Source organism: Osmerus eperlanus, chromosome 14 (assembly GCF_963692335.1).
Source record: "Osmerus eperlanus chromosome 14, fOsmEpe2.1, whole genome shotgun sequence".
In the NCBI taxonomy this organism is placed as follows: Eukaryota; Metazoa; Chordata; class Actinopteri; order Osmeriformes; family Osmeridae; genus Osmerus; species Osmerus eperlanus.
The window spans coordinates 4,775,016-4,802,818 of NC_085031.1; the positions used below are offsets into that span (position 1 = coordinate 4,775,016).

Sequence of the window (27,803 nt, forward strand, 5' to 3'; positions counted from 1 at the left end):
TTCAAAAGCAACAATTTACTTTTTTTGAATTTGAACTCAGTACACACACTAGCCCAGGAATAAAGTACAGTAAGTTTACAGGAACAACTTGGAAGGAACAACTGATAAGACATCTCTCCTCAATCTGTCATATAAAAAGGAAAATGACCAAAGAAATAAAACATGTCCAAATTTCATATTTACAAGAGCCGGACTAAATAGCCTGTTACATAATAAAAATAATCTTTTACAACCTGCGTACCAAAAAATAGGTCTGATATTAGGCAGATGTGCTTGGAATACAGTACAACTTCCCAAATATATAATTTGAATATTTCAAAGAACCAATAAGCAGATAAGACAGTACTACAGCAGGGGAAAGGGGCGGGGCCATTAGGTAGCATTAAAAGCTGTGTGTGGTCTAGTAGCTACAGTGCGAGGAGGCGTCGCTGTTCCTCTCCTCCGAGCATTCCGAGTGTCTGTCTCCGGGGGGGCTCCGAACAGGAAGCTGGACAGTCACTTCCTGTTGAGGGGCTCCTGCCGTTCTGAGTCCTACTGACCACTGACTGGCACCTCCTGAAGGAGAAGATAAGGATTATCACATCAATGTAGATAAAACATCATAAACACACAAACATACACACACAAATGTGTGATGTCAGGGTTTAGGTAAACCTTGCAAAACTAATCTTTTTAGCCAACAGGTTTGTCTGATCCATGCAGCTTTGAGATTAAATAAAAGGGTTACTTTGAAAACCAGCAACTGTCAATAACAGCATTTTGGTCACAATATCTGGACAAAGGGTGAACGAACAGGGAATGGATTTATGGTCAATTCATGCATCTGTCATCCATCAACCGCTCAGCCTCGAAACATCAAAGCTGAAGAGGTTTAGGTCCCAGCATGCATTTGGGCCTGGAAGTTAGAAAACCATTTCATGCGAAAGCATTCCACAAGAACACCTTTTCCAGATAAACAAACTCTTGAATTCGACAACTTTTGGAGGAAACCAAAAGTTAGCGTACTTAAAAATAACACGAGTCATGCAGGATGACTTAACACTGTGAAAGCCCCGTGCCTCACACAAACACACACTAACCTTCGTCTGGGTCTCCAGACTGACCCTTCAGGCCAAAGAGGGTGTAATAATTTGTCTGACATTTGACCCATATGAACAAGGAAGAAGAGAGAGAGATAAGAGACACTGGCAGATGGAGAGTTATTACAGAGGAACCTTCCCTGAGGCAGACGGGGTTAGTGGTTGGAATAAGTGATGGACCAGCTCACAGCTGCAGGTTCTGGTTGTAGGACTCACCTCCAGATTCCCCCGGGCCTTCTTCAGAACTCCGTGGGTCAGCGCCACTGGATTCACAAAAACACAGAAAAGGGGGCATGTCACCACTCTGACCTCACCACTCAGCCTTGGATCCGACAACCAACTTCTGTCGGTGTACTATGCATGTAAGGTCTCACTGGTGAGGATAATCCAGAAATGGCTACAAAAAACATGTACGTGTTGAATGGGTATGACTGCTACGTAGGAGGGCCGGGGTCAGAGGCGCGTTCGTCTGTGAGGAGGTGCGAGGACGTACGCTGGTCTATGATGACCCTCTCCATGCCCTCCTTCAGCTGGTTGGTGGAGCGCAGACGTTTCACCGCCCCGTTCAGCATCCTCTCCTGCTGGGACAGCCTGGCCTTCAGGCGGGACACCTCACTCTGCAGGAGCTCCTCCTGACGGGGGGGAGAAGGAGGAGAGAGAGAAGGAGAGAGAGAGAGGAGGAGAAAGAGAAGGAGAGAGAGAGAAGGAAGGAGAGACAACAGAACAGCAAAATACATCAGAGGGGGAGAGACCACGCATTGATTTCGTTCCCAGTCTTACCACCTGTGGCAGACCACCGACCACAAACAGCGGTTCGTGTTTCATAGAGCTCCTTTGAGACGTTTGTCACCGGTGACAGAGTGAGATGGGGCTTGGGGACCGAGATGATTCCCATGACTCGGGGTACAGTGTGTGCGCTTGGAAGGGGAGTCGACATGGTTGGGTCCAGGGTTTGTGCGTACAGTACTGCATGTGTCCGTGTGCGTCTGGGTGACCAATGACATAGTCCAGTATGTGTATATGTCCATGTTCTCCTGTTCTCTGTGTGTGTTCTTACTTGCTGGTGGTTACAGGAGCTGTTCTCCCCTGTGGGGGGGCTGGCAGGCAGGGAGACCCTCCAGTAGAGCTTCAGCAGCCTGCCTGCCTCCTCCAGGACCTGCTGCATGGTGCTCACACTGACGCACAGGCCTGACACCTGCTGCCCCGGCTCTGAGGCCTGCACACACACACACACACACACACACACACACACACACAGTCTTATTCACACACCGTAACACCTTTTTGCACACCTTCACTTTTTGAATACAGCCTACCACACTAATGTGTGTGTGTGTGTGTGTGTGTGCGTTTACCCTGTTGTCCTGGCCCTGCTGCTTCAGTGTGCGCGCACACTCCTGCAGGCGCGTGTCCAGGCTGCGCGTGAGCCGGCGGGCCTCGGAGATCTGCTTGCGCAGGGCGCTGTGGTCCTCCGTCAGGCCCAGCACGTGGCGCCCGCCGCGGCTCGCCCAGAGACGGTGACCCGGCACCAGGCGGGACGGGCCGCTCGTGACGCTGTCCCCTCCAGAGCTGCACTGGGACTCACCGTCCTGCTCCGACCAGGGCTGGCGCTTAGCGTCTGGGCGGACACACACACACACACACAAGAAGACAGAAACACACACAAGTTAGTACAAACTCACCTTTTACTCTGGAAATGACATTAACCTTCCAGCCGTCGTAGACTTGAGGTCTTGCTGGGTCTTGGTTACCATGGTGATCAGAGGCGGGGTCATGGTGAGAGTGGGATGAGTGGTGGAGACGGTCACGACCTGGAGACCTGCCTCCGTCCTCTGAAACACACACACACACACACACACACACGGTCAACACTACCAACAACACATCAGTATACATCAGAGCGTGTGTGTCTGTGTATATGAACACGTGTGTGTGTGTGTGTGTCTACCTGGCGTGGAGAGCAGGTAGTTGATGTTGATGGTGTCTCTGCTGGGTCCTGAGTGGAGCTGCTCCTCCAGCCTCCGTCTCAGAGCCGTGTTGGTGTGGATGCTCCTCTCCAGCTGCACACGCAGGTGACGCATCTCCTTCAGAAGCTCCCCCAGGTCCAGCGGTACAGAGCCAGGACCAGGGCCAGGGCCAGGGCCAGGACCAGGGCCAGGACCCTGAGCTTCGTGAAGAGACTCTGCAGGAAAGGAAAATGGGTCAAACACCCATGGGAATCTCAGGACCAAGACTACAACCAGTACCAGTACTAATACTAGTACTCTCTGTGACTCAGGGCTAGAGTGTGTGTGTGTGTGTGTGTACCTGTGTGTGTTCCAGTCTTGATCTTGTCGTAGACCTGCAGCTCCACGCGTAGAGACTGCAGGAGGTTCTGGCTGTCTGAGAGCTGCTGTCTCTGGTGCTTCACCTCACACTGCAACCTGGGGGTGGGGGGGGTACACACATCAACATTACCTCACAAGTCACTCAAACACACACGGGGTGAACGTACACACCACATTCCAGTAACCGTCCACACACACACAGGAAAGGGAGAGGAGAAGCGATATCACCCGACACCAGACCCCTGGTGTCAGGTGTCCACCCCACTCAACTGTGTCACTGGGGCCCAGGTCACAGGTCCTCACTACTGTGTGTGTGTGTGTGCCTCTATTACACATATGGTTCCCTTTGACTGCCATGGTAATGATGATAATGAAGATGTAAAGAGTGTAATGTCACAGTCATTATGATGAGAGTATCTTCTAATTGGTGTATGTGCGCGTCGTTTCATGTTGCATGGGGAGATTGGGACGACGATACGACAGTGTTGCTAGAGCATCCGTGTGTGTGTGTGTGTGTACCTGTGCAGTTCCTCCCTGCACGGGTACAGGCTCTCCTGCAGGTGTGTGTGTGTGTACCTGTGCAGTTCCTCCCTGCACGGGTACAGGCTCTCCTGCAGGTGTGTGTGTGTGTACCTGTGCAGTTCCTCCCTGCTGTAGTGCAGGCTCTCCTGCAGGTGTGTGTTCTCCTGGGAGCTCCTCTCCAGTGTGTCCTGCAGGCGAGCGTGTTCCTGCCTCAGAAGCTCCGCCTCCTTCCTGCTCTGCTCCAGCTTGGCCGTCCTCCTGGCCAGGGCCTCGCGCAGCTTGTCATTCTCCTTCTGCTTGTCTGGGACACACAAACAACTATGACGTGTGTGTGCGCATGTGTCTGTCTTATCGAACGTATATGCATGTGTTGTTGTGTAAAAACAGCTCCCCTGGGGTGTGTGTGTGTCTGTGTGTGTGTGTGTGTGCGCTACCTCTGGAGCCCATGCTGAGCTGCTCCTTCAGAACCTGGTTCTGCTCCCAGAGGAGACGCAGCTCGCTGGTCAGCTGACCCTGGTCCTCCATACCCTGGATGAAGATGTTGGTGGCTGCTGGACACACACACACACAGTCAGCCAGGGTCAGGTAGGATTGACCTTAGTTCTGAGACCTACAAAGGGACTAAATCTATGTCCTGGGGACACACAGACAGCTAGGAATGTTAAAAGCAGAGCTCCAGAATCAGATGAAGAGCGTGTCGATCCACAATTTGGAGCCCAAACACATGTAGTAGTACAGTCTTTTGAGGAAATGTTAAAAGGGTGACTGTACGCATGTTGAGTGATTTCATACTGTACATGAGTGTGTGTGTGTGTACCTGGGTCTCGGTCCACCTCAGCCAGCCTCCTCTCGAGCTGCTCTCTGAGCCGGTCGTTGGTGCGGATCGTCTCCTCTAGACGTTGTCTCAGAGCCCTGATCTCCAGCAGTTGCTCCGCCAGAAGGTCTGATGGGCAGACACACACACACACATTTACATACACGCTTTCACAGAGACATCTACAGAGACACCTACAAACTGTACAAACAAAGATCAAAAGCTTTTTTCAAGAAGAAATTGATCATCTCTTGATCAACACCAAACCCTGCCCCTCACCCCACCTCCAGGTGAAGATCCCCCCCTTAGGTCAGACTCGGGTCCAGTACCTGGGTTCATGTTGTGTTGCTGGGCTGTGTCCTGCTGTGTGCCTGACAGTCCTTCTCCTATCTGGGTCTCCCTCTGTGGCGCTGGCCCTGCGTGGTCCTGGTTCTGGACCTGGTTGTGAGCCTGGTTCTGGTCAAGGATCGAGCGGTGGAGGTCCAGCTCGCTACGCAGGGTGGTGTTGAGCTCCTCGCTGCTCCTCAGCTGGTCCTGCAGGCGAACGTTCTCCCTCTGCAGCCTGACGGAGCTCCCCTCGTGGCCGGACACGCCCCCGGCTTTGGCTCCACCCCCGCAACGTTTGGCTGCAGACTCGGAGGACGTCGCCAGATCTCCATTGGAATCTTTCAGCCCTGTGGTGGAAGGCAATGAATATTAGGATGAAGACACGTGAAGAGAAAGATCGCTCAGCATCTCGGGGTCAAAAATACCCTTGTTCCTTTTGGAAGCTTCCAGAGCCTGCTTCCATCTCCTGAGAGAGACCTCTTCCTGTTTCTCTGTCTGGTCTTCCTCTTTATCCATCTCCTCGGGTCTAGCGTTAGCTAAACAATCGCTGTGTCTGTTCGCCTTGGGTAGACCTGCTTAGCCTTGTACGCAACAGTCGTCTCAATTTGCGTAGCTTCTGTAGACTATCTTGTCAGCAGTGTACTAGCCTAGCAGCTGCTTTAGCGACGCGTCTCCAAGTTCTCAGGTAACCTGTGAGTTAGTGAGCTCCAACTCTACGTTAGCTAGCTAGCATCTCTCAACTAAAACACATTCAGGCAGCGTTAAAGGAAAAGAACGTTTTGGCTTTGGATCCTGCTCTCTCTTCTCTCTCTCCATCCCCCATCTCTCTCTCCACCCCCCCCTCTCTCCATCCCCCCCCTCTCTCCATCTCCCCTCTCTCTCTCCACCCCCCCCCCTCTCTCCTCCCACGTGTCAGTCACCCACATCATGCATGTCTCTAATAGCTCTCATTGTCTCCCCTCAAGGGAAACACAATTTGAAGATTAAACCGGATAGGTGCTCCTGAATAATGCAGCTCCAAGCAGAGGATGGAGGGATGGAGGGCTAGAGGTAAGAGAACACCTGTCCTGCCCTTGGCTGGCCCTCTTTGTTCTGCGGGATGGCTGACTGGACCACAATGGGCCTGAGTGGAAAAGAAGTGCCATTACTACAACATGCCCACTACCCGGCCAGACCAGAAGCAGGGATAGGTCGAGGACCAGAGATTGAGGCAATCTCATCAGGGGGGGAAAAAGATCCATATTTAATGCAGCGAGGACAGACCCGGTCTAATCCTCGACTGAAGTAACCTTCCACCCAGTCACAAACTTTACCAGGCCCTGTAATAATGCAGCCAGTCCAGCCAGTGTCTATATCCATGACTAGACTACTGCAAAAAACATGACTATGACCCAAGATATACAATATATAAAGAAGTATACCAAAACAGCTCAGAGCGGTCCAGTATGTTAATCTGGCTCTGTCCAGGTCCGGCTGCTTACCGTGTAGGCCTGGGCGGCCATTTTGTGAGGCGTAGGACGTGAGGCTGTTGCGGGAGGCGTTGGCTTCCTGCGACGCCCTGTCGGAGAGGTCGGAGGCTGAGGAGAGGTGGCTGCTGGGAGTTTGTCCTCTCAGCTGACTCTGCAGGCTGTGGACCAAACGGGTCTTCTCCTGAAGCTCCTTGGAGAGTCTGAGGGAGGGAGGGAGGGAGAGATAAATGGAGGGAGGGAAGAGCAGAGACGAGAGACAAGAGAAGAAAGGCGAATCCAAGGTGAGAGAGGTGAGGCAGCTTAAAGGTAGGACGAACTGATAAGAGACTGGAGTATCCGCTGTACAGCTTCCACACAGTCTGACACACACAGACTGAAACACAATCTGTACTCAGTCCAACGTCAGCTCACAATGCAAGAACCGGAGAAAACCCCTCGAAAGAAGAAGAAAACGTTCACACAAAGGAACAGGAAAAATAAAATAAAACATCTGTCAATCAACTTCCGTTGTTTTTAGATTTTCCACTTCAGAGTCGGAGTAGCCATCTTGAAGGAGGAGGAGGAAGAGAGAGTTCACAGCAAACGCATGCTCCCGTCCTGGTCCAGTCCACTCACAGATCCAGCTGCTCTCTGGTGCACTCAGACAGGCTCTGGTTCTGCTGGACCAGGAAGTAGAGGTGCTGCTGCAGCAGCTCACGCTCGCCCTCTAGCTGAGAGCGCAGGTGCTCGATCTCCTCCTCCAGCCTGGCGAAGGTGTCTGATGGCTCGATGTCGCCCTCCGGCTGACAGGTCAGGTACTGCAACTCCTGGTGAGGCAGTCCAGGGCTAGCCGCACCAGGGACAGGGGCGAGAACCCTACTCGGTCAGTGTGACCTCATGACCGACACCAAAGCTGAGCCCCACGAGGCTAGGGAGAGCCGTTCAGCAGCGTGGCCTGCTGGTGTATCTGCTCAGGGGACGTAGCTAGTGACTACAGTCAGGGGGTTAGGATTATCATGCTAGTCTGTTTTGCTAGCCATGCTAAAATGCTAACCTGAGGCCAAGATCACTTTCCTTCAAGCTCTCGACGCAAGTTCTCCAAGGAATAAAGTGTGTTTAAGTGTGTGTAAAGTCTAACTTAAGGAGAAGGCTTCATGGAAGAGGTATTTCTTTGTGTAAGTGTGTGTGTGTGTGCGGTAGAGAGCGGTACCTTTGAGCCAGCTCCAGCATGGCTGCGTCCTCTTCATCTTGATGGCCGCCTCCTAGGAGACGAGGACAGAGAGAGAGACATGGTGAAGGAGCCGTCCTGCTGCATCATGGTCACGACTCTGTTTCTCTCCCTCTCTATCCGTCTCGTTCCCGCGTCCTCTCTCGCCCTCTCAAAGGAGCGATCTCTCTCTCCCTTTCTCCCTCACAGGGGTAGCCTGCATCGTCAGTCTCCAGAGATCAGTGAACCACGACGGAGTACTTGTTTTCTCTACCTCACCCTGTCCGCCATCTTGGATGGCGTGCGCCGAGTCACGCCAAGAGAGAAAGCTGCTTGGAGTAGTGAAAGGCCCAGTGTTGGGCTGGTGTGTGTGTTGGCAATGGCAGCTTCCCTGTCAGCTCGTTGGCCGGCAGTGTGTGTGTGTGTGCCCTTTGGCCCCACTCGGTTTGGGCTGGCGCGGTCGAGATGGCCTGAGTGTGGTGTCAGCGTCACCAAGGGATGGCACACTTGACTAAACAGAGCTGGCTTCACCTCAGGGCTGTCTACTACATCTGGATGTTTACAGGCACCGAGGGGATTGTGAAAAATGAAATTGTGGTATCATCATCATCATCATCATCATCATCATCCGTATGTGGTGACAGTTTTTGGCCTGTTGCCTGTACTGAGATTTGAGGCATAGTTATGTCTGTGCTACCCTTTACACGCCTGCGTTCCGTGCCACCTTGACCCCAAACCACCCTGCGTTCCGTGCCACCTTGACCCCAAACCACCCTGCGTTCCGTGCCACCTTGACCCCAAACCACCCTGCGTTCCGTGCCACCTTGACCCCAAACCACCCTGCGTTCCGTGCCACCTTGACCCCAAACCACCCTGCGTTCCGTGCCACCTTGACCCCAAACCACCCTGCGTTCCGTGCCACCTTGACCCCAAACCACCCTGCGTTCCGTCCTACCTTTCTCCAAGCGGCCCTCCAGGCTCTCCTGGATATTGAGGCTCTTGTCCAGCTGCTCCCTGAAGACCTCCCCCAGGTAGTAGTCCACGTCGCTGGCCTGCAGCAGCTCCTCGAAGGCCCGGCTCAGCTCCTCCAGCTGGTGGCGCTGCAGGGCACCCAGCCTGCGGCTCTGCTGGATCTGCTGCCTCAGCTGGGACAGCTCCCGGGCCTGGGACTGGACTAGAGAGTCCATCCTGGAGGAGGAGGGGAGGGGGTGAGGTGTGTGAAAAGGGGGGATGGAGGGAGGGGTGGAGGAGAGGACGCGGGGTGGGATGGAGAAGTAGACACGGGGAAGAAGGAGGGGATTGATGCAAGGTAGGAGGGGGGAATGGATGGAGAGAGGGATGGGTAGAGGAGAGGAAGGAGGGGGGAGGGAGAGAAACCAGAATGTAAGAGACAGCTGAAGTGAGAGACAGAAAGAGCAAGAGCGCAAAAGGGAGAGAGGGTGAGAGAGAGAGACAGTGAAAGAGAGAGAGAGCTGGTACCTGGCAGGAGAGGCGGAGCGGCTCCGATGCTGGACCTGCTGCAGCTGCTCGCTCATGCTCCTGTTCACCCTCCTCTCCCTCTCCAGCTCCACGCTCAGACGCCCGATCCTCTCCTCCATCGCCTGCCTCTCCTCCTCCTTCCCTCCTCCTTCCCCTCGCTCCAGGAGACCCGCAGGGGCCCCGTCCCGGACGCCGGCCCCGCCGGGCCCTCCGGCGGGCGGGTTGGAGGAGAGGGAGTTGGGCCGCAGCAGGGCCTGGAGGTGGACGGTGACCCTGAGCTGGCTCTCCAGGTGACGCTTCAGCTCCGTGATCTGAGCCCGGAGCTCGGCTGGGTCCTCCGACACGCCGTAGTCCTCGTACGTCTGCAGGCTCTTCAGACCCACCTGGGGGAGGAGAGGGGGGGTGGGGGGAGAGGAGAGGGGGGGGGAGGGCAATGGGGAAGAAAGAGGGAGAGAGACGGAAAGAGAGACATAAAAAGGGAGAGAGGGAGCAAGAGTGGAAGGAGGAGAAGATTTCACTGAAGGGTTCGACAGGGACAAATAATAGTTGCCATGTCCATGTATGGCGATATGGGGTTTTGACAGCAGGGGGGGGAGGGGAGGGGGGGGGCAGAGCCCGGGTCAGGCTGGTACCTTGGGGGAGCTGAGAGCGGGGGAGCTGGGGTAGGAGGCGCTGGAGGCCGAGTCCAGGTTCTCTGTGGAGGAGAAGGTGGTCTGGTCCTGGGGCAGGGACGGGAGACTGCAGGAGCCGCTGGGACGAGGCTGCAGACCGCCAAACATGTCTGAGGAACCACACACACACACATCTTCAAAAAGGGATATGATTTGAATACCAGCTGACAGGAATGGGTAGAGAGTGAGAGAAGAAAGAGTTTAGCTTGGGTGCATAAGAACCTGGGAAGAGCAGGATAGGACCAGACAGGAGATATTATCGCTTGGAGTGAGTGATCATTCCAACACTCCAGAGAGAGAGAGAGAGAGAGAGACCATGCAGGAGACTCAAGCAGAGAGAGACAAGCATGTCTTAATCACAGCGTTACCAGAACCCAGGTAAAAACCAGAACAAACAGAAGACCCAGATCTCTCACACACACATAATAGTTATATAATAAGTAGTGCCCATTCCTCATGCAAACAGACTCCAGCAGCCACAAGTGGGATTCATCGTTAGTGTCCACTCTCCAGACAGACATGCACCGAGCGGCTGTCCAGACGGACGTCTAGACGAGGTGTTCTACCTGTGCTACTGCTCTCCTCCCTATCCACCTCAGTCTCACTCTTGCCACTGGTCTCGTAACCCAGGTCCTGCTGGTCCACCTGCACGCCCTTCTCATCCCGCTCCGGAGGGGGCGCTAGACAACACACGCCAAGGGGTTAGGAGCGCCACGTCCACTCGACGGCGGTGTGTGTGTGTGTTCATGTCCCTCTGCGCTCGCTCTTGATTTTTCTTGCCCCCCCCCCCCTCTATTTCAGACAGGGAAAGCCAAGGTCCTTTTTGATCCTGGCTTATGTGTCCGCCGTCGCTTTATGGTCACATGGGAAGAGGAGGCACACACAGGTGCCTGCTCGCTGTGACCTTGCTGTCGGGAGCATGCGTCAAAGCCAGTCCAAACCTCCCTCTGGTGCATACGGTAAGGTCTGGCTCTCATGCCTCACACACCTGCAAACATGCATCTCTACCCACACAGATGCACTTACAGGCTTGTGTACAGTGTCTATACGGTTTATTTCATGGTATGAGTAGGTTATATATAATTAGGGCCCAGTTTCCCAGACATGGATTATGCCTAGTCCTAGACTAAAAACCTTTTCAATGGAGATCTTCATGAAATATTTCTCTTACTGCAGGACTAGGCTTAATCCATGTCTGGGAAACTGGGCCTATATGTATTTAGTTATATATTTGAATTGTCCCAATTTTAAATAGTAAATGACTGGCAGACCCATCGTGGCCAGACTGCAGGTGGGATATATAAGGTGACACCTTACCCGTATGTGAAGCTCCTTCACTGGGCTTCTTGGAGTTGTGCAGGGCGATGATGGACTGAGCCGTGGCCAGCTTCTCCTCCAGGCTCCTGCACGTCTTCTTCTTCTCCTTCAGGGCCTTCTGCAAGGCCTCCGTCTGAGCCTGGGCGTTTCCTGATGCTGCTGCCCCGGGACCGGGCTCCCGCAGCTGGGCATCGCGCGTCTCCAGGGCGGCCTGGAGCTCCGAGATCCTCTGGGCATGTTCGTAGAAGAGCCTCTGGAGGAGGCAGAGGTTGTGGTGGGGGTTCTGGGTGGACGGTCCCCCGGCTCCAGCCCCTGCCGGTGTCTGGTTCTGGTGGGTGGAGGTTCTGCAGGGTCCTGCTGAGCCCGCCTCTCCCAGTGCTTCCTTCTCTTTCAGGACTCTCTGGAGCCTGTCCAGCTGTGTCTGGAGGTCCGAACCGGTCTGAGCCAGTCTGTCGGCAGAGAAGGTGGAGCCTGTAGCGGCACAGAGAACTGCGAGAGAGGCTATAGCTGCCTCCGTGACTCCCAGACACTCCGACAGACGCTTGCACATCTCCTCCTGGCTCGCACCCGCCCTCCCTGACGACGCCATCTTGTTTCTCCCATGCTGTCCCTCCACCTGTCTGTTGCCGCTGCCCTCCGGGCCAGAGGGGGCGGTGTTGGCTTTGGCGTCCCCTCCCGGCCGCGCAGCAGCTGCCTCGGCGGCCCTCAGCCTCTCCTGCAGCTCGGCGTTGAGCCTGCTCTGCTCCCACAGCGCCTCCTGCAGGGAGTCGGCCTGTCGCTGCAGCTCTTGGTCCGGGCCCCGTTGCCCGCCGGCGGCCCCGGGCCCCCCGGCCGGCCCGCGGCCGTCCAGGGAGGCGTTGACCTGGCGCAGGGCGGCCTCCAGCCTCACGCACAGCTCCTGGGGGTCGCCCCGGCCGTCCGAGCCGTCGGACGAGGACGGCGAGGTGGCGCTGAGAGAGGAGATGGCCGTCTCCGCCATGCTGAGACACTCCACCAGCTGGCTGTTGAGCTTCTCCTTCTCCTGCAGCGCCTTCTGCAGTTCCACACACTGCCTGCGGAGGGCAGGGTCGGAGCCGGGGCCGGCGGGTGGCCCTCCCCCTGCCTGGCTGTCCAGGTTGCAGGCGGTCAGGTAAGCGATGGTGGACTCTGCGGCCTGCAGGGCCTCCAGGTACTGGCGGTTCAGCTTGTCCTTCTCCTGGAGCTGAGCTTGAAGCTCCTCCCACTCCGCTACCTGCTCCTCCAATCGGACGACCAGCCCCTCCTTCTCCTGGCACTCCTGGTGGAGGAGCTCCAGCTGGGCCAGGAGCTCTCTGTCAGACTGGCCCTGCCAGGGCTCCATCTCAGCGGCCTGGTGGTCCTCCAAGCCTGGGTCTTTCCTGACCTCCATGCCTAGTCTGGCCCCCGGGTGCTGGGCCGACCCTAGGTTGACGTCCAGGGTGGAGCTCGGGGAATCGGAGTCTGGAGATGTCTTTTGATCGGACCCGTAAACTCCTCTGTGGTCCTGGTTGGAGGGCTGTGCTTCGTTGGAGCTGTCTGGGTGCACAGACTCTCTGCTGCCCCACCCACTGCTGCCCTCGCTCTTCAGCCTCACAGGAACCGGGAGGCGAGACTTGAGCCCCGCCTGAAACACAGCCAAGAACATCACGAGACCATTGAGACACCAACAAAGGTAACAAAATAAAAAGAGATATCCATCTATACGTTTGAGAGAGATCTTACCGCCAGTTTGGATGCCTGCTGTTGGTGACTCTTGCTTGGTGACCGGCCCTTGGTGTGGAGACTGCTTCCCTGGGGGGTGAGATGATCTCCCCGCGTCTTCCCTTTCGTCTCTCCCTCCTTCCCTCTTCCCCTCCTCTGCGCTCCCTCCTTCTCGGCCCGCGGACTCTCGGTCTCCCGGCTCACGCCAGCGACCATCTCCGGGTCGAGGGTCATCTGCCCATCGGCGGCCGCAAGAACCGCGTTGGTCTCCAGCTGCTCCTGCAGGAGGCGGATGACCCTGCGGTGACCTCCGGCCTCCGACCTCAGCCTGTCCACGGTCTGCTGCAGGTCAGCCTCGCTGGCGACGCAGCTGTCGTCGCTCTCCTTCTCCCTCCTCTCGGACGACTTCCCCTCCTTCAGGAGCCCTCGCAGCTCTAGGCGCTCCGACCTCAGCCTCTGGACCTCGTCCCTGAAACGTCATCATCCCTTTCGTCATCACTCTTCAAATATAAACATCAGAAAAACCTACAAGTCTGACATGTCATTAAATGTTTTTGACGTCGATATCTTGACCTGAGCCAGCAGAGAGCCATATGGAGATGTCCTGGTGTCTCACCTGAGCTGATTGGCTGACAGGACTCCACATTCGTCCAGGAGAGACCGGAGCAGCTCTCCCTCCCTCCTCTCCCCTCCCCTCGGGCTGGCGTCTGCCGTCGTCCCCTGCCCCCCGTCCACAGCCTGAGAGAGACCATGAGCAAGGTGAGTTAAGGAACTCTGGGGAATGAAACACCAGGAATACGGCGACTTGGATTCGGGATAAGCTGTTCGTTATTTCATGTTTCCCCCCCCCCCAAAAAAAAATGTCTTTGATTTGATCAAAGTCCATACGAGGAAGGCTCGTCCCCTCCTTCTAGACATGCTCCCCCGTGCCTACCTGACCCGGACTGCGGTCTGCCTGCAGTATCCCATCCCATCCTGAGGGGGGCGCTGTGCCCTGCCCTCCCGCCTGCTGCTTCATCGTCCTCTCTATGAGCTACAGTAATGGGGTGGCAGGCGAATGTGACACACATGGCTTGGTAAAAGAAAATGCAATGAAGGAACAGAACCCGTAAAAAGCACTGCACAGCAACGGCAGGATGGGGTGAGAGGCCTAATGGGAGGAGGAGGAGGGCGTGGAAGAGGAGGAGATGGAGTAGAAAGGAGGTGGAGGACAGGTCCATGGACACAGAGATAAGAAAACAGGGACTGGTTAGAGGAGGGATGGAGAAAAAGAGGGAGGTAGGAGATGCCATCTACAGCAGACAGACAAGACACAGGTTAGAGAGTTCAAACAGATCACTACTGAGAAAAGTGCCACGGATAAGGCATTAGTAGCTACCAGGCAGAGGTGAAATTTCAGGGTCAGAAGTCAAAGGTTAGGAGGAAGTGGAGGATGATCCTCAGATGCGGAGGAAGGATAAGGAACTACAAAAATAAGGAACTGGCTGGTTCTGAACCAGCTCGTTGAGCCAGGCAGCTAAGACATTGGTTTATATCTACGTGTCTAACCTGTGTCCTGGGCTTGCTGCCTGCTAGGCCAGCCTCCGTCCTCCTAGTGGGGTCGAGGGTCAGGTCAGGGTCGGCGTCTGTCCTCTCCTCCGTCAGCCTCCTCTGGAGGTCAGCGTTGGTAGCCTGAAGCCTGCTGACCTGATCCTGCAGCTCCACAAGCTGGAGCAGAGACACACCCAGGGTGAGAAAACACCCACCTGCTGTACAGACTCAATCACCTAGATCAGATCTAACATATTGATACATCCACTCACTTTCCAAACGAGTAATGTGCAGAATTCTTAGGCACCCAAAAATATATAAAATGTATATAATATATATAATTTCATTTTTTTGACTTTTGCACTGTACATCCAAGGATATATTTGAAATCCAAATTATGGGACTTGATAACCAGACACGAATCATTGGATAAGCCATAAAACATGTTTTTGGTGGGCTTCTCTGGAAGATTAGCCGGTCCTGGGTGAGAGTTCACCTTGTGTCTGAGCTCCTCGTCTGACAGCTGGGACAGCCCCCTCTCCTCCCCCTCCCCCACACAGATGCTCATGTAGGACGTCTGGTCGGCCACGAAGCTCATGGTGTCTGCTGCAGAGGAGAGAGAGGAATCAGCTACTCGTGCCAACCGCCATCCATCACGGTCGTCGTTCACGGTTCACGTTTAGCGTTTTCGGAACTCCTGCATTTGTCCATTCAAAGGTGTCAGTTCTTGAGGGCACAGACTAGAATTGTCTGCGATGCTAACAGAGGCTAAAATACAGAAGTGTTCCTGATTCAATTCCAGTTCCTGATTCAGTTCCTGATTCCACACCTGATTCAAATGAATGGTCGTTATCAGGCTTGGATAACGACCATTCATTTGAATCAGGTGTGTTGGAGCAGGGAAACATCTAAAACATGCAGGGCAGGGGGTCCCGAGGACCAGGATTGAGAACCACTGCTCTAGATGGTGGTTGTGTTGTGTCTGTACAGGTACGGCGTAGCGCCCCCTGGTGGCAGGGTCTCACCCGTGTCGTTGGTGGCGCCCACCCCTCCCCCGCGGTTCTGGATGGCTCCGAGGCGGGCCTGCAGCGAGGCGTTCCAGCGATGGGCATCCTCCAGCTGGTGTCGGACGCTCTCCATCTCCCTGGGGTCCACCAGATCCACACCTGCAACACAGGGGTGGGGGTGTGAGGCTTCTGTGAATATGATTCGGAGCTTCTTGATTCTGTAGTTGTTACGTTGCTGACAACATGGCAGTAATATAATGATTTGAGATTTCCGGGTTCTGAAGTACATGTTCCAAAAAACAGAGAAAAGGGTTTAGACAGAGGTTCTGAAGAAACAGGGAGACAAGTTTTCAATTGAGTCGCTGAGACAGGTTCTGGAAGGTTCTGAAGACACGGCTCTGAACATGAGACCTGGTTTTGGGTACCCGAGGATAGGATAGTTAGATGTTCTGTTGTTGTTGGTTCAGTCAACTTGTGTGCAACCCACTAAAACCTCTATAGTCGACTTGATTTGCTTTATCATACCTATGAAGTTGCTTGGTTTGTTTAACACCTCTAACTGTCACTTTGTTTTTATTGCAAAAGTTTGGTGGGCATCCAGACAGATCTATACCTCCAACACATCTTTTCATCACGTTTTTCCACTTTTCTTTTTCATATTATTTTATCTGTCTCTACTAATATTATTATAGTTTTTTTGTGTTTGTAAGATTTAGTGTTTGTCATGTTTAATTTCTTTATTATTTTACGAATGAAACTGTATTACGATTGATTCCATAAAAATTATATATATATATATATAAACAGGTACTTTGCGCACACAACACAGGCTGGTCAGCCGGCTGTGAAGAGGGGGGTTGTTGACTAAGTGCTGCCTTACATAAGGCCTGAATCATAGTACTGCATGTAGAGCAGGGAGCAGGCCATGGAAGCATGTTTACAAAAGCCTGGCTTATTAAAACTGTCCGTGAGGAAATTGCGGGTTATCGAAAGAGACAGATGGGAACTTTCCCCTTCTCTCCCCCCATCCCCCCCAATCCATTTCTCTCTCCATATTTCTCTCTATTTATAGAGCGAATGTTCGTCCTCATCCTGAGGTAGAGTGAATATGAGACCTCGTTGCCAGACCTATTTATAAACACCTGGTCCTGAACACACACACGTGCCCCACAAATGAACACACTCGACACATGCACGCACGCTCCAATACACACATGCATTAGACATTGGGATGAATAAGTCCTTTTAGCCAGATCCACACCGATTCCTCCTTTTCTTCCTCTCTACCTCCGGCCTGCCTGACTTGATCGGCCTGCTCTCCTTCCACCCCTACACCCACAGGGCATCAGGCTGCACGTGACCTAGCCATACGTGAGATTTCATAAACCCCCAAATATCCACAGGAATTTGCATCATGCTAACGTTATGTGACTCGGTGGGCCCCTTATCACAGGGAGGAGACCCAGAGAGAAAGGGGGACGATAAGGAGGTCGTTTGACTGTTGTCTATCTTCGAAGAGCTAAGCTCTTATGAATGTGAGGATAATCTCCGTGCATGAAATAGTCAGTGCTTTTTAAGCCCACTATTCCTCCAGTGGGTTATGAAACGACAGGAAACGTGTGGTGTCTGATTCACATGAGGGACAGATGGCTGGGCTGGGTTTGGATTAATGAGGATGATGATGAGAGGCGGTAACACACACACACAGTTTTTTTTAATGGACAAATCAAACAGAATTGAACTGAAAGTGTGAAGTGAGAGACAGAGGGACAGACCAGACACACAGCATGCTTTATTACACGGATGATGATGACGATGAAAGACATGACAGGTGAGGAGTTTGTTAAGCGTGGACATTAACAGCCAAAACAATCCACTGTAGACTATCCCGTAGCTCGGGTCCAAACAGATGAGGATGTTGGACAGAAGGGAGGACAGGGCCAGATGACAGAGCAGATGACAGAGCAGATGACAGGGCAGATGACAGGGCCAGGTGACAGAGCAGATGACAGAGCAGATGACAGGGCCAGGTGACAGAGTAGATGACAGAGCAGATGACAGAGCAGATGACAGAGCAGAGAAGCAGCACAGTATAAGAGGTATACATGCAGACGACACGCCGGACAGACACAAGGCTTGTAACCAGGCAACGTTACAAGTATGAGAAGGTGCAAACAGACATGAGAACATGACACAAAAGCTGTGTTTGTGTAGCATGAATGTTTGTGCAGCATGAATGTGTGTGTTTCCAGCCCCCCCCCCCCCCCCCCCCCCCTCTAGAAGTGTGTGAATGTGGCACCTTCTCGGAGCTGGGCGCAGTGGATCTCTCGCTCCAGGTCCTCCCTCAGCTCCTCGTTGGTCCTCACGCCCTCCTCCAGCTGCTGTCTGAGGAGCTGCACCGCCGTCAGCTCCATCTGCAGCGCGTGGAGGCGCTGGGCGCTGACACACACACACACACGCACGCCCTTCAGCACGACCTTGTGGTGCAGTGTGCACTTTTACCATTAAGTGTGGATCTTTAGCTCATTTTGTCTTTGTATCGATTTTTTTTATAAAATCAAGCTCCAAAAATGTTTAGCCTTAAATCAATATTTGAATAAAAACAATTACTGTCCACCAAGAGGCCAATGACAAATCCCAAATAGGCATCTCCCCTCCCCCCCCATCCGCCCCACTGAGCCCCCTACCTGTCCTGCTCCTTGACGGTGCGGACCAGGCTGGAGTAGAGCTGCTGCTCCGCCCTCAGCGAGCGGTTCAGGGCCTCGCGCTCCATCTGTAGGACGGCCAGGGCCGGCAGGGCCTGGGGAGGGAGGGGTGGAGGTCAGGATGCCATTATTGACAGCCCGGTTTGACCACCACTGGAACCTTACTTGTAACCCTTTTTGGGCTTTTGAACATGCTGGTGTATTTTTTCAACCCCAGAAATGAAGCTGATCTAAGTATCCAGTCAGAACAGACTAACAATAACTATATATATATATATAGTTTTAGCAGTAAAGTGTGGACCTCTTCGTTCTGGCGGTCTCCCCCAATGATGGTTCTCTCCCTCTGCGGGAGGCTGGGGAGGGAGCGCTCCAGCCCAGCCTCGGCAGCCTGCTGCTGGGCAGCACCAGCCTGGCTGTCCCCTCTCTGGCCCAGACGCTCGTGGAGCTCCTGTCAGCAGGAACACAACATAGTTCTACCCATGTCCCCTTTCTGCTGTATACTTGACAACAAAAAAAACGTGTGTGTGTGTGTGTAGTGGTGTGTGTGTGTGTGTGTCCCCGTCTCACATCGATGATCTCATCCTTGATCTCCAGAGTGGCGGTGAGGGACTCGATGTTGGCGGCCTGGCCTTCGATTCGACCCTCCAGCTCGGACAGGACCGACTGCAGCTCCGCCACGGAGATCTGGATCAGCACACGGCAACGTTAATCCCCCTCGACCACAGGCAAGTCACCCTCAACCACTAAACTTTTTGGTGATGTATGGTTGTATGTGGGGGGATGATATAAGTAAAAAGGTAGTAAAATAATGATTAGGTCTGTCTGGACAAAGAGTACTTGTTCACCAAGTGACGAGTCAACATGAGATCAGAGACACGTATTAGGCCCAACAGAACGCCAGAGGACTCTCTGGCTTCTAGAAATGTGCCGCGTCACTGCTTTCCTACTGTCTAGGCGTATATGGAGTCAGACTGTCGCAGAGGGCCTGTTCACCTTCAGCTCGTTCTCTCTCTTCAGGGCCTTGTTGAGGGCCTCGGTCTTCTGAGCCAGCTCCTTCTTCAGGACCACGGCCATCTTCTTGGTGAGAGGAGCTTTCTCCATGTTGTCCTCGCTGTTTCTCCGCTCGGCTGCGGGAGGAAGAAGAGAGGACGGAGCGTGAGAGACACCTTTCAGATGCTCGGTGTCAACAATTTCTTTTAAAAAATCGGGTTTGTGTGAGCGTGTTATCGAGAGAGGCTGTATCCAGGGCAGGTAGCTAGCTCATCGTGGATCCAGAGGGGTTGTATACGGTCCTCATGGTCTCATGCCAGAGAGAGAGAGACAGAGACAGACAGAGACAGACAGACAGAGAGAGAGACAGAGAGAGACAGAGAGAGAGACAGAGGGAGACAGAGAGAGAGAGAGACAGAGGGAGACAGAGAGAGAGAGAGACAGAGGGAGACAGAGAGAGAGAGAGACAGAGAGCTGGGGGTGTCATGGCTCCTCACCTTCCCTCTCCTCCAGCTGATCCCGCAGCACCTGGATGGTCTGCCTCAGCTCCAGCACCTGGGGAGGGGCCGCCTCCTGCTGGCGCAGCTCCAACAGGAAGTGGTCTCTCTCCTGCCCGCGCTCCAGCAGCTTCTACGGGTGGAGTGGAGGGAGGGGGTGGGGGGGGGCAGGTCAGTACACAGGCATCTATGTGACTCGTTAGCCTACTGTCAAGGGACATTCTAGTCCTCTGTCAGCAGTCTCGCTGGGAGTCCTTCCCGTCTGCCTCTTCCTGTGGGCATCCAGCGAACTAACAAGGAACGAGGAAAGCCGGAGAGAAGCTTCCTGTTCTAATGAGCTCAGGGAGCTGATCTCTGTCCCCCTGACGCTCCTCCGTGTGAGGAAGTCTCTCCTCCCCCCTCAGACTCACGCTGATGATGGCGTCCTTCTCCACCAGCTGAGCCCGGAGCTCCGCCGTTTCCAGGTGACCCTCCTGCGTTGCCGTGGTGCTGAGCCTCTCCGCGGCCGCGAGCTGCTGCTGCCTCTCGGCCCGCTGCCGCTTCATGTCCTGGATCTCCTGGGCGCGCTCCGACAGAGCGCGGTTGTAGCGCTCGGCGGACTCCTGGAGGGCGCGCAAGGAAATGTCAGCGAGGCATAAGATACCGTTGTTAAACATAGAATCATAGTGTTCAAGTGAGATAGAATGAGTGTGTGTGTGTGTGTGTGTGTGTGTGTGTGTGTTTGCCTTGAGCAGCTGGTCCTTGCTGCTGATGGTGGCCAGCAGGCCCTCCACGGCGCTCTCGTTGTCGGCCACGAGCCTCTCCCTGGCCTTCACAGCCTCGGCCAGCATGGCCTCGTTCACCTTTAGCCTCTGAGCCATCTGCTCCGCCAGGTCACGCGCCTGGCTCTGAGACCGGCTCAGCATCACGCCAGACATGTCCTGCCGAGGGAACGAGGGGAGGTGTGTGTGTGTGTGAGGTGTTTGTTGTGTGTGTGTGTGTGTGTGTGTGTGTGTGGGGGTCAGGTGCGCGCTTGTGCGTGCCCTTACCTCCATGTCCTTGGTCTTGCCCTCCAGGGAGATCTGCAGCTGGCTGATGATGGCGTCCTTCTCCCTGAGGGACCTGCTCAGGTTGTCCTCCACCTCCTGCTTGGCTCTCTGCAGGTTCTTCAGGGTGTTCACCTGGTGCTGCAGCTCCACGTCCTTCTCCTTGACGAGCGAGTCGAAGCTCTGCGGCGGCGGGAGAGGGGACAAGCGGAAGAGATTAAAAACACGGAGGGGACAGGAAGGGTAGGGAACGTTCGGGGCGTTCTGAAAACGCAATGCACGTCGAAAATATCTCCACTAAAAACACTCGACGCAGGGGGTGTAGGTTCTACTGGGTCCGTGTATGGTGCGGGAGCCCTGAGGTCTCGCTTACGCTGATGGTGTCCTCGTTGTGAGCCAGCAGGTTGTTGAGTCTCTCCAAGTCTCTCTCCTTCTCTCGGAGGGACAGCTGGAGCTGGTGGATCTCGTTGTCCTTCTCCTCGACGGCCGCAAACTTATCATCCAGCGCTTGCTGGATGACAGGATTACAATAAAGTGGTATTTATACATTACTGGATAGGGGGAGGCTGAAAACACAGTAAGACACTTGATAGCAGTCGCCAGGTGTAAGAGAAAGAGAGAGAGACAGATAGAGAGAGGGTGGCGCGTCTTGGGAGAGTCAACACACCTCCAGAGCCTTCTCCTTCTCTCTCAGTCGCTCACGCAACTTAGATAGCATGATGTCACTTCCTCCCGGGCTCCTGCTGTGCTCCAAGTCTCGAACCATGTTCATGTACTCCTGGGAGGGGGGGGGGGGGGGGGGGGAGAGAGAGAGAGAAACGGACATTAGACAGGGAGGAGAAATAGAGTGACAGGAAGCAGGAATGGACCAAATATCACCCAAAACACTAAAGAAACCCATTCGCTCCCCACCAGCAGAACACGGAGCTCCTACCTGCAGCTGCTGCTCCTTGTCAGCCAGGGTGGTGGTGAGGCGCTGGATGGAGGCCTGCTGGGCCTGCAGCTTCCTCTGGGTCTGCTCCAGCAGCTCCTGGTAGTGCTGCTCCAGCGCCGCCTCTCGCTCCGCCAGCTCCCCGCTCAGCTTCTTCAGCTGGTTCTGGGCTTCCTGGGAACCAGAAACAACCACGAGATCATCAACAACGACAACAGCAAGAACATTGACTGGGGGGGTGAAAACTAGGCCGGCCTCTGCCGGAGGTCTTACGTTCATGGCCTTGTCTCCCTTCTTCTTCTGCTGCTGCAGGTCCTCCAGCTCCAGCTCCTGCTGCTCCTTGGCCTGTTGCAGGTCGGCCACCTCCTGCTCCCTCCTGCCCAGCGACCGCTGCAGCTTCTGGGCCTCCAGAACCTGGCCGAGAGGGAGGCGGAGGGAGACGTGGAGGTCAGTGGGCCGGCGGTTAGCGTAAGACCGTGGTGTCATATCCATCCACCTCTACTGGCCCCTTACCTTGGCGTGGTGGTCTCCCTGTAGCAGGGCCAGCTCCGCCTGCTTCTCCATCAGCAGGTTCTGGTGCTCCTCTGCCCCCTGGGGAGGAGGGCAAAACGTTATATTGGTTTACAAAGGGCGTGTGTGTGTGTGGCTGGGGGTACTCCAGTGGGTATAAACTATATATTTATTTGAACATGTAGTGGCAAGATTGTAAACATTTAAGCACGTCTCTCTCATATCGCTCTCTTCCATTCTTTTTCAGACTCGCTTTATCTTTCACTCTCCCTCCCTCTCACACACACACACACACGCACGCACACACGCACACACGCACACACACACACACGCACACACACACACACGCACACACACACAGGTTGGGTTGGATTAAAGACAGCGTAAGTAGTGCTTGATATTGGCTTGCCTGGTATTTCTGGAGCTGGGCTTTGTGAGCTGTGTCCCTGGCCTTGGCCAAAGCCTCATCCCGGTCCTCAATCTCGTGACACAGCTCCTCAACCTGAGCAACGCCACCACACACACACCCAACACCGAGTTAGAGAGAGACCCTTACATAAGAGACGTCCGAACCCTTTGATCTGGTACGCCCAGGGCGTACTGTAGCATGGCATACATGGATGAACAGTTAGCTTGCCTTCTAACAGTCAACGTGCAAACAACATACATATTTAATCTGTCTCCGTCAAAGTTGGTGAGAATATATTCCACACGACCAACAAGACATCAGAGATATAATATCACAATGTTGTAGTTTCTTTTCTTGCGGTTGGAAAGTGCCCCGTGAGCCCACCTCCTTCTCCTTCTCCCTGAGCACCAAGGTGAGGCCCTGGATGGTCTTGTCTCGTTTCAAAGTGTTCTTCTTCTCTGAGGAGAGCTCCTTCTCCTTCTCTTCAAGCTGACCAGTGAGAGCCTGCCACCAAAAAGACATCATACATTAGAGAAATCAGGCTGCGAGAACAGAATTGGCTATGTTTACATTGTCTGGTATTAAAATTGTAGAGTTTAGTTTTTAATTTTTTATGTCCTAGATGACACGTTTTTCTTTAGGTACTATATGATACAGTTAGGATTAGGAAAGTAAAGTGGAAAAAAAGTGACTTGTTCCACTAAACATATAACATAATGTGATGACACAGTTCTGATCTCCGCCAGCCCCCTGGTACCTTGGCCTGGGTGTGAGCGTCCTCCAGGGTCTGACTGAGGGTCTGGTTGGAGGTCCTGATCTGCTGGAGCTCCGCAGCCAGCTGCTTGTTGGAGCTCTCCAGCCTCCTCTGGTCGCTCTGCTTCTCCTCCAAGCCCTGGAAGGGAGACCGGACAGAGGGAGGTCAGGGCTGACTGAAGGAGAACCAGACATGAAGGCTGGAACACCCGGGCTGGTCCGAGACAGAGGAAAGCAGCTCTTGATTCAAACATCTCAAAGAGAGACGTTTCGGAGCTTCTGTGCGCCTGCCTCTGGAATAATACACACACACACACACACACACACACACACACAAATAAACCAGTGGACAACCTCAATCAAGTTTAAGACCGTTCAAGACCAGCCAGTTACACACGTTAATCCACCGTGACCTCTATTCTATGGAGATCTTGGTCCGACGTGTACGGAGCATGGCTACCTCTGCCTTAAGAGGGGCGTAGTCATCGTCGAACTCCTCGGTGAGGTCGTGGAGGGACTTCCACTCGGCCTCCCTGTGCCTGCTCCTGGCCCCAGGCCCCGGGGTGAGGCGGCCGGGTGGGGAAGCCCCCGCCGCGAGCCTCTGGAGCTGGGGGAGCCGGCTCTCTGGAGGCGCCCTGACTGGACGCCTGGGGATGGAGCGCAGGAGGTGGAGCAGCTCGGTGATGACAGAGGGCTGGGTCGGGGGCGGCTGGGTCGGGGGCAGCTGGGTCGGGCGGGGCTTCGGAGGCTTTCCTGGTGGAGGTCCTCCGGGTGGAGCTCTGGTTTGCGTCTCGGAGGAGGGGGCCTTCTCTCTGAATCTCCACACCTTTGACTCCCTCAGTTGTCTCCGAGCTGGGGGGTCTGAGGAGGTGGGGGCCCCCGAGGGGGCGTCAGGGGCGAGGTCTGGGTTCAGGGACTGCAGAGAAGTGGAGCGGGTGACCTTACGCTGGACCAGGTCCAGGTACATGCTCCTGGAGCGGAGCTTGGCCGACCGGAAACCCGGGTTCTTCACAGGGGGTTCGCTTGGTGTCCCTGCCCCGAATCCGGACTGCTTCCTGGGGGTTGAGCGCCCGTGGCCCTCCCCGGTCCCACCCAGGATGTCCAGACTCACACACCTCCTCACACGCCCCCCGGACAGCCACCCGGCCTCTCTCTGCTGCTGCTTCTCCAGGGTGTGTTGCCCTCCTGCCAGACCTTGCCCCTCCTCGGGGCTACCCCCCCCAGAGGACCTCCGGAGGGGGATCTTGCTTCTGCCGCCGCCTTCCCCGCCTCCCCTCTCCCCGGCCGGGTTGTTGCGGGTGTAGATATGGGCGATGCACTGGGCCAGATGGTCCTTCTGCGCCTGCAGCTTCTGGAGCTGGGCCCCGTGCTCCTCCTGGAGCCGGCCCATCTCCACATCCAGCTGGACCACCTTCTCCAGCTGGAACACGCACTTCCCGCACAGGAACTCGCTGCGGCCGTTGCGGGCCACCTCCCAGCCCAGCACGTGGGACAGGACGACCTGCAGCTTCCTGCTCCCGGTGGAGCTGAAGATCCAGCGACACTGGCCGCCCGCCATGCGCACGCCACACACCCGACACGGGTCCCTCATGGTTCGGTCTGGCTCTGTGCTGCTAGATCACCACCCGGACTGGTCCACCAAGCGCACACACACAGGCTCCACAAGGTGCTTCACACACAAGCCGGGGGCTGTCCCGCGGTGGTCCTTCTGCCAGCCATGGCAACGGTTTGCCTGTCTGTTCTGGAGAGCGCAGGAGACTGAGCTCTTCCCGGTCAGAGCGGAGGATAGCAGAGCTGGGCAGTGTACCTAGCTTAGCCCTAAGCCTCTAATCCTTCTTCCTCCTCCTCCTCCTCTTCCCTCCCTCCCTCGCTCGCTCTCCTCCTCCCTCTCCAACCGCACATTCAATCAGACCCAAATCCCCTAGCTGCCACTGTCGCTGCATTGATCTGTGTCACGGCTGCTGCCACCGCCATCCCCAGCACTCTCTCTTCCAGACAGGAGTGCAGGGCTCTGGCTCCGGCCCGTGTCAGGTGAACCCTCCGTGGGGCCGGCGGGGCTAGGTTGGAGTGGGTGGTGATGGAGGTTGTGGGTTAGGCAGCCTTTGACTGTGTTAAGGTGTGGGCAGTCAGATTGGAGATGACGGCAGGTCTCCTCTGGTCAGACTGGTGCCACCCAGAGCTCCATCCCTGGCACCCAGAGCATGCACTGCTGCCCCCTCCCGTCCTAAACCACTAGGCTTCTTCACAGGGGGCCTTTACGCCATTACTCACAAACAGGTTGCGACACAGAACCCCATGAACCCCCCCCCCCCCAAAAAAAAAAAAAATATATATATATATAATAAAACACAGTGGGTCCTGAAAAACACACAAGCAGGTTGTGACACACACACACACACAGATGACACACACACACAAGAGTCAAAACACACATAGGCCTCAACTACCTGTTCTCCTTGATCCTCCGTCACCCCCCTAATCTGACAGACAGGAAGCAGACTGACTCTGACAGGCCTGAGTGCTGCTCAGTACGGCGGCCGTGTTTTGAACCGACTTGCCTGTAAATAACCCAGAGGGGGCCGGCGCGCTGCCAGCCTGCTAATCCAGCACTAACCCCCTGGGCTGCTTCCAGGAAGGCCCGAGGACCAGGGTCAGAGGCAGAATAACACACCAGACCATTCTGAACTCTCCACTCGGGCAATAATAATAGTGGTTGGTCGTGGGAGGACGTACTTTCTTGATCCCTGAGGGGGGAATTGCGGAAGCAGGCCTAATGGCCACTCTCTGTAAACTTCAAAGAGCCCAGGCACTCCATGGACAGACTCGACTCTGCACAACAACCACAGAAAAACACACACACACACACACACATCCTCAAACACGTACAATCACACGTCCAGAAAACACATCATTCAGTCAAACGCGCACAACAAAGCACAACAGGAGCCCCGCAGAGACGAGGACAACCCAGGAAAGCTGCCAGAGACCGTCTTCTCATTGCGTCACCAACGTCACCGCGCTGCTCAAACGGCACACACAGCCTGGGAAGAGTCACATGGTGTGTGTGTGTATGTGAGTGTGTGTGTGTGTGTGTGTGTGTGAGACAAAGAGATAGAGAAAGAGCGAGAAAGAAATTGAAAGAGTGTGTGTGTGTGTGTACGACTCGATGTCGTTGACGCAGACAGAAATGAGAGATGGATGGCTGGAGGGCCAACTGTGACCCAACACAGGACAAAGGAGCTCCAGCTGAATGGCCGGCCCAGAGGCCCCCGTGCCCCAGACATGGCAGCACCCACACAAACCCCACTGCATCCTGGGTAGAAGAGTGTCCTGGGGAGAGGTCACCAGGGCTGAAAAGCCCTGCTCCACTCTCAGATCAAGCTTTCACCTTGATATTCTTTATCTATTATAAAAGTACAATAGCGGTACAAAATGATTAAATAATCATACAAAAAACCGTAATCTGCATGAAGGGACAGCCCCTTGGCCTTTACTGTATGGTGATAGAAACTCATTGAAAGTGATTGAAACCAGACAGATTCCAGACTGAGGGCTGGTGTAACAGGGAAGGGAGGAGGGGAGGAAAGATGGCAGCCAAAGAGGTGAGGACCAACCTGCTCGCCCATCTGGGTCTTGTCCTTCTCCCGGTCCAGCTCAGCCCTCAGCGCCTGCCAGGGACACAGCACAGACACATCAGATGACGCGCTTCACATCCTCTTGACGAGAGGCAACGTCAAACACTCGTCTCTGTAGCGTCACTGGATTAGGACTGAAACCATTCTTCAGTCCTAACGATCCCCCCAACACCCAAACCCATCCACCAATGAGAGACGTTCTACCTGGAGTTCCTCGTCTCTCTGGCCAATGAGAGTGGTGAGTTGTGTGAGCTGAGTGCGGAGGTCTGTGGACGTCGGGTCGGTGTTCTGGTCTCTGCTGGCCCGGTGGAGCTGCTGGATCAGCACTTCCTGGTTCTGGACGGACGTCCTCAGCTGTTCGATCACCCTGTGGAGGGACACAGGAAGTGATGCGTGCATTAGTTGATGCGCGTCTCCCTCTTGTTGCGTGTATGCTATGCGTGCGCGGGCGTGCGTGCGCGTCCAGGTCGTACCCGTCCCTCTCCTGCAGGGCCTGCTGCAGCTGCTGGGGGGCGGGGAGGCCGGAGGAGGGCTGGGGGGCGGAGCCGGGGGCGGAGCCGGGGGTCAACCCCAGCGACAGCAGCTGCTTCTCCATCCCGATGCTCCTCATCTTCTCCTGCTCGGCGATGGCGGCCATCTTCTCCACCTCCTCCTCCGCCGCTCGCACGTCCTGACGTGGAGGACAGGCGCCAGTTAACACCGACCAGGCGAGGGTTAGGAAGACCGAAGCTTCGAAATATCCGTTCTAGGGAATTTTTACCACCTACTGGGGTTAACTAATCTGGAAGTACTGGTGAGATATGAGCTTTATCATATAATGGTGTGTGTGAGTGTGTGTGTGTGGCACTGCTCCCAGAAAGCCCTGAGATCTCTGGCTAGTGTACTGGAGGCGTGATACTCTCCCAGCGTGTGAGGGGAGCAG

The 27,803-nt window shown here is 54.8% G+C and overlaps 1 protein-coding gene across 4 annotated transcripts; it reads right to left on the minus strand.

Annotated features, from left to right (window-relative positions):
- cdk5rap2 (CDK5 regulatory subunit associated protein 2) lies at positions 1-25,013 on the minus strand. Of its 4 annotated transcripts, none has more exons than XM_062477414.1 (43): positions 23,707-25,013; positions 23,251-23,385; positions 22,878-22,997; positions 22,494-22,586; positions 22,088-22,165; positions 21,848-21,988; positions 21,578-21,748; positions 21,311-21,421; positions 21,017-21,154; positions 20,647-20,826; positions 20,029-20,538; positions 19,619-19,751; positions 19,125-19,258; positions 18,699-18,815; positions 18,433-18,579; positions 18,114-18,226; positions 17,726-17,865; positions 15,445-15,585; positions 14,916-15,025; positions 14,438-14,596; positions 13,824-13,922; positions 13,506-13,627; positions 12,911-13,358; positions 11,192-12,812; positions 10,441-10,554; positions 9,836-9,984; positions 9,204-9,586; positions 8,680-8,912; positions 7,728-7,779; positions 6,551-6,738; positions 5,072-5,416; positions 4,746-4,871; positions 4,363-4,476; positions 4,040-4,229; positions 3,387-3,502; positions 3,028-3,261; positions 2,831-2,911; positions 2,435-2,697; positions 2,137-2,295; positions 1,573-1,711; positions 1,296-1,342; positions 1,080-1,134; positions 1-555 (listed from the first exon to the last, which is right to left on the minus strand). In XM_062477414.1, exons 1-43 carry the CDS (start codon positions 24,835-24,837, stop codon positions 401-403), a joined length of 9,435 nt encoding a protein of 3,144 aa, XP_062333398.1. In that variant the 5' UTR covers positions 24,838-25,013; the 3' UTR covers positions 1-400. The 4 variants fall into 4 exon arrangements, with proteins under 4 accessions (XP_062333398.1, XP_062333397.1, XP_062333399.1 ...); XM_062477413.1 differs by having other exon boundaries at positions 4,363-4,479; XM_062477415.1 differs by lacking the exon at positions 10,441-10,554 and having other exon boundaries at positions 4,363-4,479.
- Between the last annotated feature and the right edge of the window lie 2,790 nt (positions 25,014-27,803).

Excerpts from the sequence above, each read along its gene's own strand:
- cdk5rap2 (XM_062477413.1), bottom strand. The coding sequence starts at position 24,837 with ATGAGGGACCCGTGTCGGGTGTGTGGCGTGCGCATGGCGGGCGGCCAG. Across the intron at positions 23,386-23,706 it reads ACGCCCCTCTTAAGGCAGAG|GGCTTGGAGGAGAAGCAGAG; the intron begins GTAGCCATGCTC and ends TCTCCCTTCCAG. Across the intron at positions 9,985-10,440 it reads GGAGGAGAGCAGTAGCACAG|ACATGTTTGGCGGTCTGCAG; the intron begins GTAGAACACCTC and ends GTGGTTCCTCAG.